At 33.9% G+C, this 20,383-nt stretch overlaps 1 protein-coding gene across 2 annotated transcripts in view; it reads right to left on the bottom strand.

Annotated features, from left to right (window-relative positions):
- Positions 1-20,383, bottom strand: part of N (neurogenic locus Notch protein) — a 196,344-nt gene that overhangs the window by 15,360 nt on the left and 160,601 nt on the right. For both annotated transcript variants that reach the window (XM_023158033.2, XM_023158034.2), the window contains exon 8: positions 8,810-8,992. In XM_023158033.2, the coding sequence (XP_023013801.2) occupies positions 8,810-8,992 (183 nt within the window). The remainder of the gene's footprint in view (positions 1-8,809; positions 8,993-20,383) is intronic.

The following is a 20,383-nucleotide window of genomic DNA, read 5'->3' as shown; positions in this document are numbered from 1 at the left end:
TTTCCTGAAAGACTCTGTATATAGTGTATGACTTGTTTTAAATACCATCTTAACACCTAGTTCCTTGAAAATCTTTCCAAAGTTCTTCGTGTAGGTATTGGTGAAATAGCTTGTTGAAATAATATTAAGAAAAATAATATTTCAATTGTTAGATTTACCTGACCATTACATAAGGACACATTGTGAAATTAATTTGAGACTAGGTAGTATATAAGACAACATTGTGAAATTGATTTAGGACGCAGGTACCTAGCAGAAGTATCTATGGTATGAATAAGGATATAACAGTGTACGTATATTTAGTTTAATCTTCCTCTTGAAGATGATCACTTGGTGATCGAAGCACGTGTCGAGGTGTTAAAATGGCGGTTTGGTGTTGGGAAAAAACTGCAGCAATATTCATTTCTACACCAAATGTTCCAAACAGTGCATCACAAGTAAGTAATCATGTACGTGAAAATCTAGCTTGCAACGTCGATTTACCTTTCTCTACTGTAGAGTGATGATCGATGAGTCAAGTTAACGTAAAATCCGGAATGATGAACCGTTTTCATAATAAAACAATTCAACAAGAATTTAAAAATAGTATTCAGACATTCCAGTATTAGAGGACGCAGATTTTTCAAACTCGCCAAGGCGCAGAAAGGTCTTGCATTGGCGGTGTGATCACCTATCAAAATATATGAAATATATTGAAGATATCAACCACAATGGTCAGTTCATAGACTTGGAATGTTCTGTTTTAGATGTGTATATTATCGACCGTATTAAAGCTTACAAGAGTTTTTAAGCTGAGACATTTTAAGAATACTTTGGTTTTTATTTTATTGTAGTACAGTATAGTATTTGGTAATTACAAAACTAAAGAATTAGGAACTTTCAAAACATTTTATGATTTACAATGGAGCCAGCAATCTTCGATGGGCGCATGTAGACAAACGAGAAATGAATATTCGATGTGGGAGTAGAGGGCATTGCCGGAGTGATGGTATTCGAGAACACAGCTTAGAAATGGGCGTGCTCAGCGCAAGAACCGTTAATAAAGTTTAAACTCATATAATTCACACACAGGTATAATAAAGATAGATGCTCGAGCAGTGGGTTATTATCATTAACATAGAAGATATGCAATGTGGGAGAACGGTACGTGGATGTCAATTTACAGAAAAATTACTTGAAAACTAAAACTACCGCTTCATTGGATGTCAAATGGAGCGGGGTGTGAAAATTGAAATAAAAATCGAAACGGAAATGCATATATCGCTGACCAATGTAAAAAGTCCGATAGAGGATGGGTTGAACTATTATGAATATGATTACAGTGTTAAAAACTTATTAATCATTAATTCTATTTTCATGACAACAACAACAGCAGTTTCTGGCTATTGGCCTCATCAGCGCGGTGCAGCCAAGTGTAAAGATGGGCAACACTTGTTTCCTGTTTTCGGCAAACAAATGTTGCCCAGAAACACGTGTCCGCGGTTTGCCCCCCCTTTTTTGAGTGTTTTGTCCACGAATTATTTCATTATTGATTTGTATCATACACACCCGATAAAATCTCTATCTGTATTTATATCCTGGACCCGGATGTCACGCAGGTAGCTATAGCTGCCTACGTGGTCATGTTAGATGTAGCCTGGGAATTCTAGGTCTTCTAACTGGAACCACAAATGTGCGGCTGGCTTTTGTTGTTGACTCCGTGCGTATGTGTTGTTTCCTGCTTTCGGCAAACAAGTGTTGCCCATCTTTACAGCGCGGTGGATGCACCGCGCTGATGAGGCCAATAGTCAGAAACACATGTCCGAGGTTTGCCCCCCTTTTTTGAGTGTTTTGTCTAAGAAAACGCTAAAAAACTTCATTAAGTTAAAAGTACTTACTCCCCATGTATCCTGTGTAAAATTGAATTAATAATTTTCTATTTTTGGTAAAATAATATTTTTTAACTCTCCCAACATTAGAAGTGGCACTACAATTTCTCAAATTTCTCAAACTATTCATTGACATGGTCCCTCTGCCCTTTTGTTAACTACTTTATGTCATCCTAAAAAGTATCAGATTGAAAATGTTTGCCGCCGTAAAAAACACTAATAACCAGAACAATTTTGTTTGTGATTGGTTGAAAGATTCTTTCATCATTCGCCTTTTGATTTTTCGAATCAAGACTTGTACACAAAATTACAAATGTTTTGAGGTCAGGAATTCTCCTTTCAGAAAAATTATATCCATGCCATTTGCTGTGTTTTTGAAACGTTTTCTTTATACTTGAGAAAAATTAACGTGAGTTCACCTTTTTTCGTATATTTTCACAAAGGCATTAAACATTCATTACAAACCAAGAGTCAACAACGCCTTCTTGACATTGACAATGCTGGAGATTTTTCTAAGAAATTTTTCAAGATACTCGATACTCGCTCACAAAACAATTTTATGCTTGGAACGAATGAAAATTTGAATTATTTGTATAATATAATTATTATCTATTACAGTCGATAAAAATCAACAAGTCCAGATTATGAAAATTGTACTTTACTATTCAAAAACAATTGATTCTTATTTATTGAAGTTTTATCAATCAATACTTAATAATTTTTTGTTCATTCAAAAATGAATTTTATCCTTACAAAATAAATTATTGTGCAGTTTCCAGCAGTGAGAATTGAAGTTTTCTCATGTTTTTGGTGTTTTCTCACTGGTAGGCACACTTTAACAGCAGATGTCTGTCATCACACTTGACCCAACGATGTTCCATGGTTCAGCATGGACTACAATATTTTACATTGAATTCTATGTCATTCATTGTAATTTTTTCGGTCTTTCTTGTTCTTTGTAACTAGCTCATGGTCTTGTACCGGAAAAATATAATTTAAAAACATTCGAATGTTTTATTGAATTCTGATTAAATAACACCGACTAGCTAACTTCGTCAATTAATAATATGTGAAACACACAAAGAAAAAGGATACATGTAACCCCCTTTTATTCGGTACACTTATAAATTTTGATATAGATAAGTGAGAGTATAGACTGTCATATTTATAGTCAAATATCAATTGTTTTCTTGAAATATTTACCCACATTATATTTGTGCCACATTCTGGAATAGGTATGTTTTGCAACTGTTTCAAATTGTGTAGGACAAAAAAAATTTTTCGAAACAATTTCACGTAAGCTTACACGACACTGAAACAGGTAGAATCGTTTTCACTGTGTAACCTAAAAACAGATAAAAAACCAAAATCTCATTATTTCGAATCGAAGATAACGTTCGCTCGACCTATATGAGAAATAACCGGTATAGTAAAAGGGCGATTCGCGGTCGATATTTAGAGGTCGTTAAAAAACGAACGAGTTCAAACTTGTTGTGACCCCGCATATCACCTGCCCCGAGAGATGATGGACCTGAAAGAACTTCCAACCTTTAAAAATGCGATCTGGCACGCAACCTACACATTATTAACCAAAAATTTCGAACGATTCTCGGGTCTGATTCATCACTAATGAGCCCGCATATTAAACGTGTAATTTTGGATTCGGTCGGTCGTATCCTGGCAAAATTGAAAGGTGAAATGATAATAGCTCCCACAAAACGTATGCATTCTTTTCTATAATCACGACCGATTACAACTTGTAGTTTTTTATTTTATTTTTCTGTGATTCTATGATTCATTACATATTCACAAACTGAAATAATATGTTATTATTTAAATTGGCAATGCTCCCTCGCACCGAGTTTTTTTGTGAGAAACATCAACGATGAACGAAAAATTCTACAATGTTAAGGTTTTCATTTGTTTCAATACTGCTTACATACAATTTTTTCAAAATATTAATTCATGATAAATGATATTTTTTTCAATAGTAGGAGTTGAATAAGAAAAAAAAAAGATCAGTTGGATAACTTTTATAGAGAACTCTATTTCCTTTGAATTACAAAGAAAGGAAAACTGTTTATGAACACCAGGGATTAGAGAAATTCTTTTGAGGAAACTATATAGACTCAATTTTATTTCCAGAAAATAAAAAATCTTGAAAAAATCATCCATAGTTCATCGTCTAGGATAGTAAAGTCTAGTGAAGAAAAAGTGAAAATACGGGAAATAGCAGTCAGTAACGGTTTCTCGAGGGATTTTGTAGATGATATTATAAGGAAGAAAAAGTTGAGGTTAAGAATGAACGAACTCTCGACATTCAGAATAAACGAAAACCAAGATAAATATGTCTTAGTTCCATACCACCAATACACGAAGAACTTTGGGAATATTTTCAAGGAACTAGGTATGAAGGTGGTATTTATTTAAAACAAGTCATACTAACTACAGAGCCTTTTAGAAAATCCAAATGACAAAGTCGGGAATTCGGAAAAGTCTTGAATTTACGAAATTAAATGTAAGGACTGCGATGCAAAATATTGTGGACAGACTAAAAGATCTATTGAAATAAGATATAAGGAACACTTAGCACACCTGAAATAGTTCATCAAGATTAACAAAAACGGCATCTAGATGCCTATGAGAGCATAGAAATAAGTAAACATTATATTATGAATAACGATGGTGGACCAATACCTAATAGTATACTATTAGGTATTGTATAACTAGTAGTATAATACTATACTACTATAATACTATACTACTAGTTATCAGATATACCTGGCTAGTAGATAACGCAACATGGTAAAATTAATTTTAGACAATTAAGACGCAGGTACCTAGCAGATGTATATATTGTATGTACATTTAATTTAATCTTCTTGAATATGATCACTTGGTGATTGAAACACGTGTCAAGGTGTTAAAAATAACGGTTTGGTGTTGGGATAAAACACCAGTAATATTCATTACTACATCAACGGTTCCAAACAGTGCATCATCTGGTGAGCCATACCTCATTATGGGCGTCAACATGACATGAGCTTCAATCAATAATAATATTTCAAAAATTTGAAAATCAATCCTGGTAATGTAAATGACAGGTATTCCTTTCAATTACTTTCTAGATTAATGCTGACGTAGCCAATCCCCCAAGTGAAGCTCCTGGTTCTTTTTTCACTCTTTTTGATATACAGAAAGTTATCCTGTATAAGAAAGACTCCACTTATAATTGTGCGGTAAAGATATATAATGAAGTTTCAAACTGAACTAATTTCACTATCTATCGTCAAATATAAAAATTGGCAGATTGGAAAAGAAAAGTTCACGAAGAAATTATCGAAGAGCCCTCGTGTAACATTGTAAAAATGAAGTCATTCTGTGACGTCAACATAAATATAATAATTCAGAAGAATCATATTTAATAGAACTGAAGTTTGCAGTTAGTCAATGTGAGATAAAAAATGCATTGCCGTTTATAGCAATTTAATATAGTTACTGACTACCCTCGTAACTACATCGACCACAGGCGTGAGTCAGAATATCATCGAGTAAACTATCGATAAGAACATTCTGCAGCACGCCACGTATCTCAAAGTGCCCTTATATGAACATAGATACTAAACAAGACGACTACCTGGATGTTTTACCAAATTCAGATATCCTGCAACTCGTATTGCAGGTTTCTCTTTACGCCGCTGCGGTAAGAATCCGTCTGTGTCGCTTTGAAATAATTTCCAATCAAGCAGTTACTAATTAATCGATACCCCACCTTTGTCTATAAATTTCAAGAAATAATTCAAATGGTTTATTCTGAGTCGAGAGTATACACAACTTTTACAAAGATGGCATATGTCAGATTTCTATCGAACTAGTTGACAAACTAGGCCCATAGAATGAATAACAGTTTAAAAAATTTAAAAACACATGAGTTAATAGCAACACAAACCAAAAAATAATTAGTTCTATGGCTTGATGTAACTGATGCCTTTCAATAAGTCTGAAATCAGAATAAATCTATTTACGAAAAAAAAAATTGTTGTAAAAAAACGTGTGCTGTTTTAAATTTTATTTTTTTTATGACTCCAATCTGGCAAACAGCTCCTAACCAAGTATTTATAACAATGGATATTTAGCACAACACGCTTTGTTACATCAAAATAAATTTTTTTGTAGTCATTAGTTACATGAAGCCATAGGTTAGGTTTGGTATCAAGCTTCATTGTCTTCCAGGCCAGTATGGCCAGGAATCCAGACCAGAGACAATCTGTTAAGTCTTTCTATCGAGGAGAGTCGTTTTTGGCAATTTGCTACCAAATGAGAAGTTGCTCGGTAGGAGCCAAGAGCCTCCAACGCTGCTTGACTATCCGGAACTATTTTTATTGACTTGTGTATGAGGTCGGATTCTTCTAATCTCTACGCACAAAATTCAATAGCGTGAATTTCCGCTTGAAATACAGTCGTGTAGGTACCTAGATAGGTTGATATCTCTGTCCTGGGTCTGTGACCGAAAACAACTGCACCAGAACCGGAAGGTGTTTTTGATCCATCTGTGAACCAACAACTATCCGCTCTTAATATTTCCTTCTCCCGGAGTATCCAGTCCTCTCTACTCGGGAACAGTACTTTATAAGACAGTTCGTAGTTTATAGTTGAAGGCATAAAGTCAGAGATCATTTCCAGAATGCTGTGACTTCCAGTGTCAACCAACAGTCTGTTGCACTCTGCATTAAATTGGTTTGTGTTGCTATTAAAGCGTGTTTTTTTAGTTTTTAATACTATTATTTATTTTTCAGTTTTTAGTTTGGCTTGCTATTTTGAGTCCATTTGTTTCAATATAAAATGTATACGCATGCGCAGACAGTGTGGTTGTCTCACTTGCTCTCACACAGAGACTGTGTGAGGAAATTTTTCAATCCTGACGATCCTGATCAGGATAATGAGATACACTCATCAAATTATTGTACTGACACCGATTCTTGATAAGTGTATAACGTTTCAAATCAATCTGTCTGTTTAAAGTTAGTCAAAATAGAGTCCAAACGAATCGGTTACAGACAAATAAACATACAAGTGAAGCTAATAAAAGCGTTTTAAAAAATAGGGTCGTGGTTCAATAAGAAACGCTTCCTACTGTTAACATAAATTCAAAGTGAGGCGTTACATGTCAATGCTAATTGCTACCATCCTAATGGCAAAACAAGAATCTTGGAACAATAAAAATAGTTTCTGTAAAAACGTTGAACACGGCAAGCGAATGAAAGGAATGCGACATGAGTCAAATAATTTTTCTTCTGCTTGCAAAATACGACACTGAATGTGATTATAGAGAACATCTATCTGAAAAGTGGAAATAGAAAAAATGTTGAAACATTCATTTTACATAAGTTTCTAATAAACTATTAAATGATTCACAAGAACATCTTTTGAATGATATTTTAAAATTAGTTACAGGCGTTTTTCTGTTAATAAAACCCTAGACGTATTTCTGCGACATGGGGTTATTGACACTAAATACAAATTAATACCTTGTTCATCACAAAAATTTAGATTCCTTCTTTCTCACCGTTGGATATTTGGGGAATTTCTTTTGCGGGTATTCCACGCGAATTTTCCAGTACTAGAAAATGTGTCGGATGCCTGCCAAAGGTGCGTACCATGTGCATGTAAATTTTTATCGTAACATAAAATGCAAATCAGTACGTATCCAACCTTTATGTTGCTAATTGTGAAATCCTCACGATTTCTTTCACGCAAATTTCTTGTGACGAAGATGACAGAAATAGCAGATTTTACGATCGAAATATTCGACAGCTTGGCTGGAAATTTTCCTATTCAAAAAACAATGTCAACTGATTAGGTTCCGATTTATTGAATATTGAATATCAATTATTCCATACCTTTGATAATGCTCTCGTTATCTCAGCATGTCATTTTTTCCAAAAATAAAAGCATGATTTCCCAAGTGACATTGATATTATATTACTGCTCTCTAAACTAAGACGATATGTAGCTGCAGCTCTATTTGAATAATCGTAAACAGGCAATGGTTGAATCATTTCCCTGAATATGAATAACGCTGTTTCACACGGTACGATAGATGGTAATGTGCACAATAGTCAAGTTTTGTTAGTTTAAAAACTACTTTCGAGAGCATCGAAGTGCGAAGAGTTACGTTATACAGGGTGTTTATTGAACATGCGGCAAACATTTAAGGGACTATTTTTTATACTACTCTAAGGATATTTTGTCCTTTGATGATTTTTTGGTAGGGCGTTTTGTTTCAAAGATACGGCGCGAAAAAGAATTTCGAAAATAACAATTTATTACCAAAAATTACATGTAATGTTTCTTAATTTACAAGAACTGTTGAAAATGACTACCCTTACTCGGATTTAAGAATCCAATCTTCTCCTCATCGACTTCCGAACTCTTTTAAAAACACCACCAAACACCAATCGTTTCCGATGGCGTTGAACCCAGCAAATTGAATGTCTGCAGCCGTTTGTAGTGATCGGAATGTTGTTGATAAGTACCAACGAAACTGTTAGATTTTCTATTATTGGTAGGTCCAGTGCAGTACGCTATACTTTTATTTCGGCTACGTTAATAATTTTTAAATTACCAAAATTGTTATTGTCGAAATTATTTTTTGACCCGTATCCTCGAAAACAAAACATCCTTATAATAGTCCAAGGAAAAGTCCCTTAATTTTTTGCCGCATATTTAATAAACACCCTGTATTTTGAGTTAATGAATAAACTTGTTGAATCTGTTCAAAAAACCCACACGTGGTAGGTCTTTTGATGCACCTATCGAGCTCTTTGTAATATTTGGCATACTGTACAACATTTTTTACAAGAAATTTATATGGACGTTATGTAACTCTGAATTTAGCCAAAATGTCATTTACTCGTGTAAAATAATTAAAATAAACTCACCTGGCATGCAAACACATCTGAAAGTACCAGGATCATCCAAACATGATCCGTCGTTATGACAGGGATGTGATTCACATTCGTTGACATTGGTTTCGCATCTTGGACCAGTGAAGCCTTGAGTACAGTTGCAGGCAAAACTTCCAGGTGTATTAACGCATATTCCATCATGCTCGCAAGGAGAACCTGGAATGAAGAAATAATTTAATGAAATATTTTACAACTGAAAAATGAGGAAAGCCATTGAAGTAAATTGTTGGCCACCAGTTGGCAGGATATCATCTGCAGAATACTTGCAATATTTTAGTTTACTTCTGCCTAAACGAATACTTACTTTATGGTTAGGTGCGCTTTATGAATGTATCTGATATCATCAAATCTAAAGTACGTTTGATATTGAAAAAGAGTAATGAAAGCTAATCATTAACAAAGACCAGAAAATTACAATTAGTGACCCAGCATAAGTGTCAGGAGTGGTGCTAGGCTGAACCACAAATGCAGTATCAGTGTCAACTGTTCTTGAAGGAGAATAAACTTGAGTAAGAAAAGGCGAATATCATAGATGGAACGAGTCTCCCAAAAGCGGTCCTTAGCAAAACCCTCGACGGTCGAACGAGATTCTTTACTGTTTTTCTCTGCAATACTAATCGTAAGCAATGTAGACACATGCGTAGTAATCTGAGAACTTTAGTAAGCTTGTCCAGGTAACTGAACTTATCAGTCTCCTGTAACAAGTGCCAAATTCTGGTATCTGATGTTGTGCTATGACGGGTCAATTTATAAAGGTTAATTTTAGTCCTAAGACAAGTAACATATCAGTTGTTATAGAAATGCTATTTATCTTGGTAAATTAGAATCTACACTAGAATGATGGACATTGACCAAAATATGCCAACTTCATTATAATATTATCTTAATTATGTTTCTATGAAGGCGTTTCTTTTGTACCAACAAATATGTCTCCTTCTGGATCCATTTCGTACAATAAGAATCTCTGTCACCTGTCAGCAATCAACCGCTATTTGTGGACAATGGATTGCTTGCTTTACTGACTTTTTCTCAATAATAATCTCAAATGTTGAAATTCGAAAAGGTGATGATTTGAATACAAAGACTGAGATAAGAATGTAAAACGTTGTGTAAATGCTTTTAGGAAAACATGGACATTGAACGTTTTCTTGAAACTAAAATCAAAACAGAAGTGAGCACAATGATGTCTAAATTGGCTCCAAATTAACTAATTACAAAGCTTTGGTTGTTTTAATTGAAATTTCTATAGGAACCAGTTTTTAGGATGTTCATACTAAAAAACATACAATATTTCAACTTCTCTATTCACGATCCAAAGCTCATGGGTTCGAACACAACTTCGATCAGAGAATTATTTTACTACGTGGGCAGAAAAGTCTCGAGCCTAACACATAGACCAAGTGATCATCTTCAAGAGGAAGATCAAAACTTAAAGATATGGTGTTGGGAAAAAGCTCCAGTAATATTTATTTACTTATAACTTACAAATGATAATACTCTTTAAGTTTCATTGAACATAAACCTATTTTAATGTGATTTTATGTTTGAAAGGTTTTTTTTCTAATGTTCATACAATATATGCTGCACTGATGATGTTGAATTGAATTCTAGTTAACTTTCAACAACATTTTTTTTTAAATTTTATTTTCTAGTTGGTTATTATTGTTAGATGACATATGCTTCATTTTTCAGTATGTATTGAAATTCATGTTCCAAAGATTAGTTGAACTTTAATTTATTGAATTCTATTAAATTTGGTACACATTCTTGACTAATAGTATTCTGATATGATACAACTCCTTGAAAAAATGATTCAGGTCCATGTACACATTCCTCAGTGAGATATGATAACTCTGTTATACATTGAAATATATATTTGGATTGGACCTTCACATAATAACATATAATTGGATTCGAAAAGACACGTGTTTTGGGCTAGTTGGCCCTTATCAATATAGTGTAGTCAAATGGCATAGATTGGGCAGTTATATGATTTCAAATAAATGCGCAACTATATGCAGACATCAACAGAAGTCAGTCGCACATCTGTGTTTTTCGTAAGAAGATCTAGTATTCACAAAAGGCAGCTATAGCTACCTACGTGGAATTTTCAATCTGGAAATGGTAACAATAGAAATGCTCTGATATATAAATCCAAGAGAAAGATTTATCAGCCATACTTTGCTTTTATTTTAGTGCAATGCTTGATAAAACTTTCCCTTTGATATATAACACTCAACTTTCAAATAAACGTAAAGAAAAAGTGAAACATGTCCATTGTGAAATGACAATGAAATATGTGAAAATACATTGTAAAAATACAGTGAAAATGGAAATATACAATGTAAAAAACACTTTATTAATAAGGTAAATATTACATAAGTTCTTCTGCAAAATTGCGTTACCCATCACAGAATTTTGAGTTACTTTTGAGGAAATTTACTTAAAATATTATTTAAAATTACATTACATATGCAGAATTATTCCAATTCATATTTTACTGTTTCATTAGCATTTGTGGGAAAACACATAAGTTCTCGTGTTATTCTCCATTATATCAACGGTTTTTGTTCTACATGATTTATAATGGACTGTCTTCGTTACAAGCACTGTTGTATTTTCACATGACATTACGTTGGTTATTTGTGGCCAACGTAATGTTATGTGTATTTAAACAAATGTGACACAGTGTAGACGATTCGGGGAGTTATTAACACAGCGTACCTATATAGATCATGAGCCTATACTGACCTTAGCAGTCGATACCGTTGACATAGAGAAAAAAAGTAGTGCAATTTCCAAAATTATTTTTCGACATGCTCATTATAGCATGAATTTGAATTTTCTGATCGAATTGGAAAACTATTGCGAACAGAAGCTATATATTTGAAAAAGCAAACGTGCACTTTTTGTGAGTAGAAGACATTGATCTTCTTGATTTATATAATTGACGATCAATTAGCAACTTGACCTGCGACCCGATCAACGACACCGAAGTAATTGCGAATACCGACCGCATAGCGGTATAGTAATTAATGGAACTTTTCGCTTTTAATTCGTCCCACAATTTCCCCTAGAGAAGCTCAATTAGTCCTTGGGAATATAATAAATAATATTATAATTAATTCATGTATATGCATATAATACAAAACGAAATGGAAGAATGATTGATTACGGTCTAGTCAAATCTGGAGTTATTGCGGTAGCTCGGTAGCCACTGCAAATTGCTAATTACCATCCATCATGGTTTTTCATCCCGTGAAACTGGTAAGTCCAACGCCCGGCGGTTATATGCAATGAACGAAACATGTGAATAACGAAATAATTATTTCGTTATTTTCACAGTCGGAAAAAGTTCAATTCAAGTAATTGATTTCATGTGGTAAGAGAAACACTATTTCTGAATTGCCTGCGAAATTCAAGTTCAAAATGTGAATGGTTTGAATGATAAATTCAGAAGAAGAATCTTTCATCAGAAACCCGGTGTCCAATTTGAAAGAAAAAAAAGATTATTAGAGACTCCATAACAAAAACGAGTGAATATTTCAGGACTATATTGAAGATCAATGAGCTATGTATACTCTTTGGAGGGCTCCAAAACATTATCATGCATAGTGCATGTGATCTCCTAGACAAGGCTGCTTGTACAGAATTGCACTAAGGAACAATTTTATTATATTTTTTAATAATATGCGGCTGGGTATAGGAATTTTTTTCAGGTGGAGTGTATAGGGACACAAATTGGCAGTTTCTTCAGCCGAATCAGTACTTGACATTTTTAAAAAATTTAACTTCAAAATACCGTATGTACACACTACAGGCGTTTACCCAATAGATACAAATGTGCGTAGTGATCAATTTTTGATCACGCATCTATCTTTGTTTGTTAGATGGATATAGTTTAGTGAAGTAGCTCGTTAAGCTTAGTTCAAAGTACTTTTGAGAGTTGCAGTTGGTAAGGGCGTGATAAGCCGTTAAGGAAAAAACACATTTCAACACAAACACAATCAAATATAATGATAAAAAAATCAAAACCTTAAAAGTATAAAAACTGCCAGTCCATTTTGTCAATTCAATAAGCATAGAAATGTTTATTCGAAGGATATAAAAACGGCTCCAATTTTGATGTATTGGTACTACCGTCTAATTTTCTTTGTTAAATGGGGTAGACTGAAAATTATTAAAAGTATCCGATTAGTAGTACCTTAGTTATAGTCATACAATTTTAATAGTAACTATTCTAATAATAGCGTAACAATCCTGATGAATAAATAGAAAGAACTGAAGCGTGTAATAATGTAAAATAAACACCTAATATGTTCTCTCTTACACTGACAAAAGATCTGATAGAATCTATTCAAAATTGTGTTACTTTTTTGTACATCAATACAAACAAACCGGTGAATAATAACTCCACGCTTTTTCCCCGGCTTGCGGAAAGAATTTAATACGATATAGCTAGAAGGCAATTAATTTTTTTGTCGCCGGTATAGTTTGCTTAGCTTATAACCATGTCTAAAGAAGGCATTTGATACACCTTTTGATTCGGTACAAGACTACATAAAAAAAGAACTGTGAATAAAAATAGTCGATCGATGTGGATCAGCGACCTTCTCTCGATTAGATACAGCATTGTCGAACATTGCTTATTCGATGACTTATCGAACGATGCCTGGCAGTAAGTTGTAAAAAGGCGTCGACGTATAGAACACGTACTGAACTGGGGGGTTTGATATCATCGATAAAGAGCCTAACACGGAAGACCCACGTTGGAAAAATGGAAAAATACACATTCTTCAGAAGAACAATAGGTTTTTTTTGAAATTCACTGAAAAATAGGCCTATGTTATGATTTTAGCTCATTTTCATTTATTTCGTCAGCACATATTTTATATTCCTTTTCTCAATTCCGAAATCTAGCAACATCGGAAATGCGGAACATCAGACACAACCATTTCCAATTTCAAGTTGAAATTATAATCCCTACTTCCCTACTAATATTATAAATGCGAATGTAAGTTTATTTGTTACGGTTTCACGCGAAAATTACTCAACCGATCATCACGAAATTTTGTACACATGTTCTTGGAGGTATTAGAGGTAACATAGGAAACTTTAAATATAGCTCTCATATTGATTCATTTCTATTGTACTGACACTTTCGATCGTCCAGCCTCGCGGCTCGAACCACCGTTTCACCTAACGGTCGATTAAATGAGTGGAATAAACCACTCACGCTAACCCAACTGGCCGCCGTAGTTGCTGAAAATCCCTATAAGAGTCGATAAAAACTCTAATTTCCTCCACAACTTTCGTTTAATTCCACTAGTACCGGGTTGGTAATTTCAGACGGAGCGAACGCACTGATGAGGAGCTAGTAATCCGAAACCGGACTGTTGGTGGTCATACCGACCAAATGTAATTAATTTCAACTTTTCATATATAAAAAGTTATGTGTGACGAATCTTCCAAAAGAAAAAACGATGCACAGATGCCTGATGGTTTTACTCAGTTTTCTGCGCGGCATAAGCTCGGTTATCTTCATTTTTCCACCGGGTATCTACCACATATACCTGCAAAAACGTAGGTCTCACATACCAGCAAGGGCTGGTATTTTCATTTGAACTTGGACACATATAATAATAATAAATTTCCTTTCGACATCTAAAATGTATAGGAATAGTCGTTAATGAAATACAATAAAATAAAGTGGTTACAAAACGAAACAAATACCACAAAAACTGGGTGTCACAATGAAAGTGCCGTTTAACTTGTCCATTTCGAACAAATCCCTGGAAAACATTACCAGTACTTCAGGCTTATTGCTGGATGTTTACAATTTTCTTTTGAGCCCAATTTTGGTTATCTGCAAATTATTCACCTTCTGTGATCCAGTGTTTCACATTTGCATAAAATATAACGAGCTATCTCTGTCCCTTTCTTCATTATCTCCTGTTAAGGTCTCCATTATACAACCCTATTTTGTTCAAATGTCCACTAAATGTCCACTAATTGTTCTGAACCGATTCCTGCTTTGTTGAAGTAGTTTTTTTATTTCTTCCTCAAAAGATTCATTCATAAAGATTTTCCAAGTTACTCATTTTCTGAAGATCTTAGATATTGATACCCCCACCACTGGTTCATCCCCGTAGCGTCGATGAATTGATGATTCGTGTCTTGCATACCTTGCAGCATTTTTGTTGCCTGTGGATCACGAGTGTTTTGGCACCAAATTATTCCAGTCCGATAATTTCTTAATATCATTTTTGGGTTCAGCAATGCCCCAGAGTACATTAGCTGTCTGTTGAATATTAAACCGATTGTTTCATTCAAGGATCAAATTAATGTTTCTTACGCATTGCAGGATTGCAACTTCTTGAATAGAAATAATGATATAGCGAATAGTTACAGTTTTCACAAATTAAAAAAGACTGATGCAGAAGCTGCAAATTGACCACTTCGCCAACCTGATTTTCAATGATAATGATACTTAAAAAAGTAGACTTCTGTGTAGCTTATGGGTTCAATTAAAATGTAAATTACAAAATATGCCGTGCAGAGATAACCGCAGGCGTTGATCACTTCATCTCGAGAAAGTATGCATGTACATACAATTTATTTTAGTTCCATTCGATGGGCAGAATAAAAATGAACATTCTGAACGTGACGGTAATGTTTTTGGCTTTTTATACGAATTAAATTTCAATTTAAAGGCAAAAAACAATACTCTCACACATTCCTCTTAGTGAAGTACATATTTATGAGATTGACAGAGAATAACTTTGTTCGAAAGTGACGACGATATTTTCAGTTGAATGGTCAAGGTTTGGACTTCCAATGTTTTGAGATATAACGATTTGAATCTCAATAGCAACTCAATTTGGCATTCCGAAAAAAGTGTTCATGTTTTAGGACACAGAAATCAATAAAGAAGCTGAGGAATATTTCATCAATAAATGTTGAAATCAACATTGTAAAAATATTTGATATATTAAAAAATGTATAAAAACTATCCAAAATAATTTCTTTAAAGCAGTAAAAAAATTTCAAGATAATAATTCTGAATAACTTTATTACCCAAAAGACATTGGGAAACAAAAACGGCTCATGTTCATGGGGGACTATCAGAGTATTTGTCACTTTGAATGTTGCATGCTTTTAAGGAAATTATGCTTTAGGTAGGAGACTTGAGTAGGAGCCTTGGCTCTCCATTCATTATGAAATCAATATATGCTGTATTTACAAGCAGAGTTTTGATGGAGCTATATTTTCTTTACATAATAACACGAGTTAAATTCACGTTTGAAACTTGTAGTTCACTAATTTGTCTACCTGAATAGTTTGAAGACCATTATAATCGGAAGTAATGCACATTGAAGATATTCACTTCTCAGAATATTTCAAGACCCAGAGTTACACTCAATGTATGAGACATATGATTTCCGAAGACAAAACATATTTGAGATGAAATTTCGGATCAACATTGAACTATAATTTTTAAAACGATTCGAAGTGGTACAGGTTACAGAACAGTCAAAATATTTTAGTGTGAGTTTACTTTGAATTTCTTGGTTATCAGTGATTTCGTTTTAAACCCAGGCACCCATTGGATTCAGCCCTCTAATGCAAAATAGGAGGATGCTATACTTTCAAATGACTTCTACGATGAGTTTCGATTTTTCTCCGATGAAGATTATCATGGATAGCTATTTAGTCATCTTCTTGTGAAATCATCGTTGAGCCCTGATCCCACTTGTTCACGAACCATGTTAGAATCGCCAAGTCACAGTTCGAAGCACATACTTCCATCATGTGTTAGAGTCCCATGCTGTGCCTTGTCTCGATGAATACCTCGTTTTTATGTTAGTGTTCTTAATTGATATCGCATTAATTCAACTGTTCCGGAGTTATATCTCTGTGTTATTTTGAATGCAAATCGCTGTATTAATTATTAAAGACATGTAACCAGTGTATATTCAGATTCACGTTACTATAAATTGTGTATTCTGGGCAAATGACTCGGATAAATCATGTTATCCTTAACTATTACAAAACTGGTTCGATCAATTACAAGGACTGATTGCTGGGAGCATTCGTAATGAGAAAAATATTATTATTATTGAGTTAGATCGCCGTTTAACGACGTTTCACTAGGAAAAAAGAAATTCTTTTGTCGACTTTTATAATCATAAAATCATTCCAAAAACGATATGAACGAATTTTGGGTACCTAAACATGCAAAAACAAACAATGAAGACTTTTAGACGGCCTTCTGAATAACCTTTCATATTTCTTATGACTTACTACACCTCCACTTTTTCCTCGCCATGATATATCACTATCCTATCAAAGGCAAAAAATCTACTTACTGAAAGTTTTGAAAACAGAACTGTTAATCAATTGTTAAGGTAGGTTTTCCGAAATTATGTCTATAACTATCGAACCGTACTGGCTTCGAAAGGGTGCAATTAAGAGTTGTAATTTTTATCTTTGTCATTGTCAAAGTTTTATCATAACTTGCCAGCGACTTCGTGAGAATAATAAGATAGAAAGTAGGTAGCCCTTGTTACTTCTGGATGACTTGGCTTTTTAAGAGTGAAAAATGTTTATGTAGACGGCATATAGAGTAAGATAAGAGTATTTGCTCACTTCCTTTAAGTTCAAGTGGAAAGTGCTAATTCAATAACGACAGAAAACTTGGAAATCAGCGATTTGATACTGTTTTGATTTGAATATTTGTTGAATTGGAGATTACTAATTTGTATTGAACGTGTTAGGAATCAGACGTTAAAAGGTAAGACCTCGTTAGTCCTCAGCTCGCACAAGTTTCTCAACTTCTGAGAGTTGTCGTTTGTATGGGAGCGACAGCTGATTAACGGAAAAACAGATTTTTTTTCAAACAGATACTCGTGTATAAAACTCCCCTGGCCGGCTGTTGTATGCTATTTGAAAAACTATTAGTTGAACCCTCAAAACTGGAAGTAAGATACGATGGAAAAATATCAAGTACTCGTGCCTTCGTTTTATTGTAGCGTTTAGAATAAGACGTATATATTTCTAGGTTTTTGTAGCGGATCTTAATATTGAATTATAGTATTGATTTCAGAGTTTTTAATTTCTTCGAATAAAGCATAAATTCAATATTGAGATTGAGATACAATAAATAACCTGGGTAGAACAGAAAAATATCTTGAGCACATTAAAGTTTGTGAGCCACTTATTACTATATTTGGAGTATGAAATCGAATGGGAAACATTCATAACATTTATTCAACTGCTAAAAACACCAGTAACTAGTTCTGGGAAAAGGAAATTATGTAGATCCATTTTATTTTTATCCATTTATTTATTCGGTCGTTAGATATTTAATATAAATGACTATTATATTGCTTTTCCGTTTCGATAAGTTTCTTGGCGACACATAACAATATAAAACGTGTAGAGTCTCTTTCATTTTCAATTTTTTTTGTTGAGTAGATCCCACTCCCGCACCACTGAATTGTGTCTTGGTTCTGGTCGAGAAACGGTACTACATTATACCATGATATCATAGAAATGTATGCTTCCTTTCTGAAATCTTGACAACACATTCTAGGAATTGTCCACATAACACCATTACAAACAAGCATTTACGGTTTTATGAAGTTGGTCAAAAAAGTATGAAATTGTTTTTCATCCCCTTCAGAAAGTTTATGAAAATTTGACCTTTCGTTGCCGTAGTAGGAAATGTATTTATTCCTGAACTTTTGTAATAATTAGAACTGTAGTGATATTAAAATTTTGAAATTCGAGGGTTAAAACGCGAAGAGTCTCAAGCATATGGGACCCCCGAAATTAATCTTCCGCTCGTACGAAAATTCGTCAGTTTCCACAAGTTGACAACCTAATTGTGGGTAGGTTTGCTGTTGCAGGTACTCTTAGGCATCAACTTTCAATAACTCCACTAATAGAAATTCGAATGTTCTACAAAAAACCATTTACAGAAAAAAAAATCGTGCTAGCAATGTTAATACTCTATTTCGAAGGAACCCATCTCAGTCCTATTATACTTTTCTTGTCGTCCCTGACACTAGATGAAGTAAAATTCAGTTACAGTTGAAGAATAATATGACTTTTCAGTTATTTCCGAGTTTCATCAAACATTTCACGTCACAACATTGCTCTAACTTCTCATCCATATAGTTGACAATTACATGTTACGCGAATTCATTGCTATAAATAATATTGCTGACAAGAATTATACGTTTTTTGTTTGAAGACTTATATTGTATATTTACGTATATAGGTACAAAAAACAAAAGTGCAAGTAAATGCTACTCTTATGCCCAATAAAATTTCACCATTCAATATCAACAGAAGAAAAAGTAAAAGAATATCCTCCCCAATAAAAAAACGGTCATATCAAAAACCTATGTATAAATCTATTAAAATGAGAAAAACATTCAAATGACAAATATCTAGACCGATTAGCTACCGCTTCTTGACTCCCGTATCATTTACACAACTTTGTATTCCTCAAGAAAGAACATTACTTAACATTTATATGCAAAATAAGAGAGTTATGGAGGATTACGCCGATTTATTAAAATTCTGAAATAATTGGATAGAAGCAATGCAAATGTTGAGGAGGACTTAATCTTGTTTAATGATCGTGTTCAATTTATCGAGAGAAAAAACGAAATAGGACGAGTAGCCATTTCACAAATAGCGTGTATGGTCATTAACTGCTTTTATGGCATGAAACCATTTTTGTGCCAAAATACTTTTTCAAGAACATAATTGACTTTCGAACCGAGTTACTTCATTGAAATGAAAGTGTCGGGGAAGTTCACAAGCTAACAAGTTATTTTAGATATCGAGGAAATTCTTGGGAAATATGAGAGTAATATGTGCACAAAATAATGAATATTTTCACTGACTCAAAGAAATAGAAGGTTTAGAAAGACGTTTTCTATAGTTCACAAGAATTGAAATGTTCACTATTTCAGAATACTAATGGATTGAATTGGACATATTGGCTTGAACACTTAAATAGATGTGAATGGTATGTGTATTTAAAAAATTGCCAAATCAAATATCGAAAATAAAGGTCTTTCCTAATCGAAGTTGAAATTTCAAAACGAAATTGAATGCAATTTCGTAATCAATTTTCCGTAAATATCTGATATAGAGCAGATATGCAACAAAAAAAATTCTTTATCGTCTATTTCTCTATAGTAAATCTAAGGTCCAATGTACAGAGTATATAATATACAATATTTACAAGGAAAGGGGAGGATCACTAGGATGAGACTTCAATATCGAGCCCCAGGACGTCCACAGGGTGAAGCGCCACTTCATAGTCACACGACAGGCCAATGAGCAATCATCTAGGCTACCAGCGTTCATCTCGGCCCCTCTTTGTTCATACCCATAGCCATCCCCAAGAAAGTTCTGGTTCAGCAGAATCATCACTATCAGAAGAAGACGTGATGAAAGATATTTTTAGATCCGACAATAGCTTGTTCTTATCTTTTTTGAACCACAGTTTGCTTAAGAGAAGGTTAG

The sequence above is a fragment of the Leptinotarsa decemlineata genome, unplaced genomic scaffold, assembly GCF_025532065.1.
Source record: "Leptinotarsa decemlineata unplaced genomic scaffold, Ldec_3_MD MMD2_tig00000199_RagTag_RagTag, whole genome shotgun sequence".
Lineage (NCBI taxonomy): Eukaryota > Metazoa > Arthropoda > Insecta > Coleoptera > Chrysomelidae > Leptinotarsa > Leptinotarsa decemlineata.
Note: the sequence above shows the minus strand (reverse complement) of the source record. Positions and strands in the feature narration are given on the sequence as shown.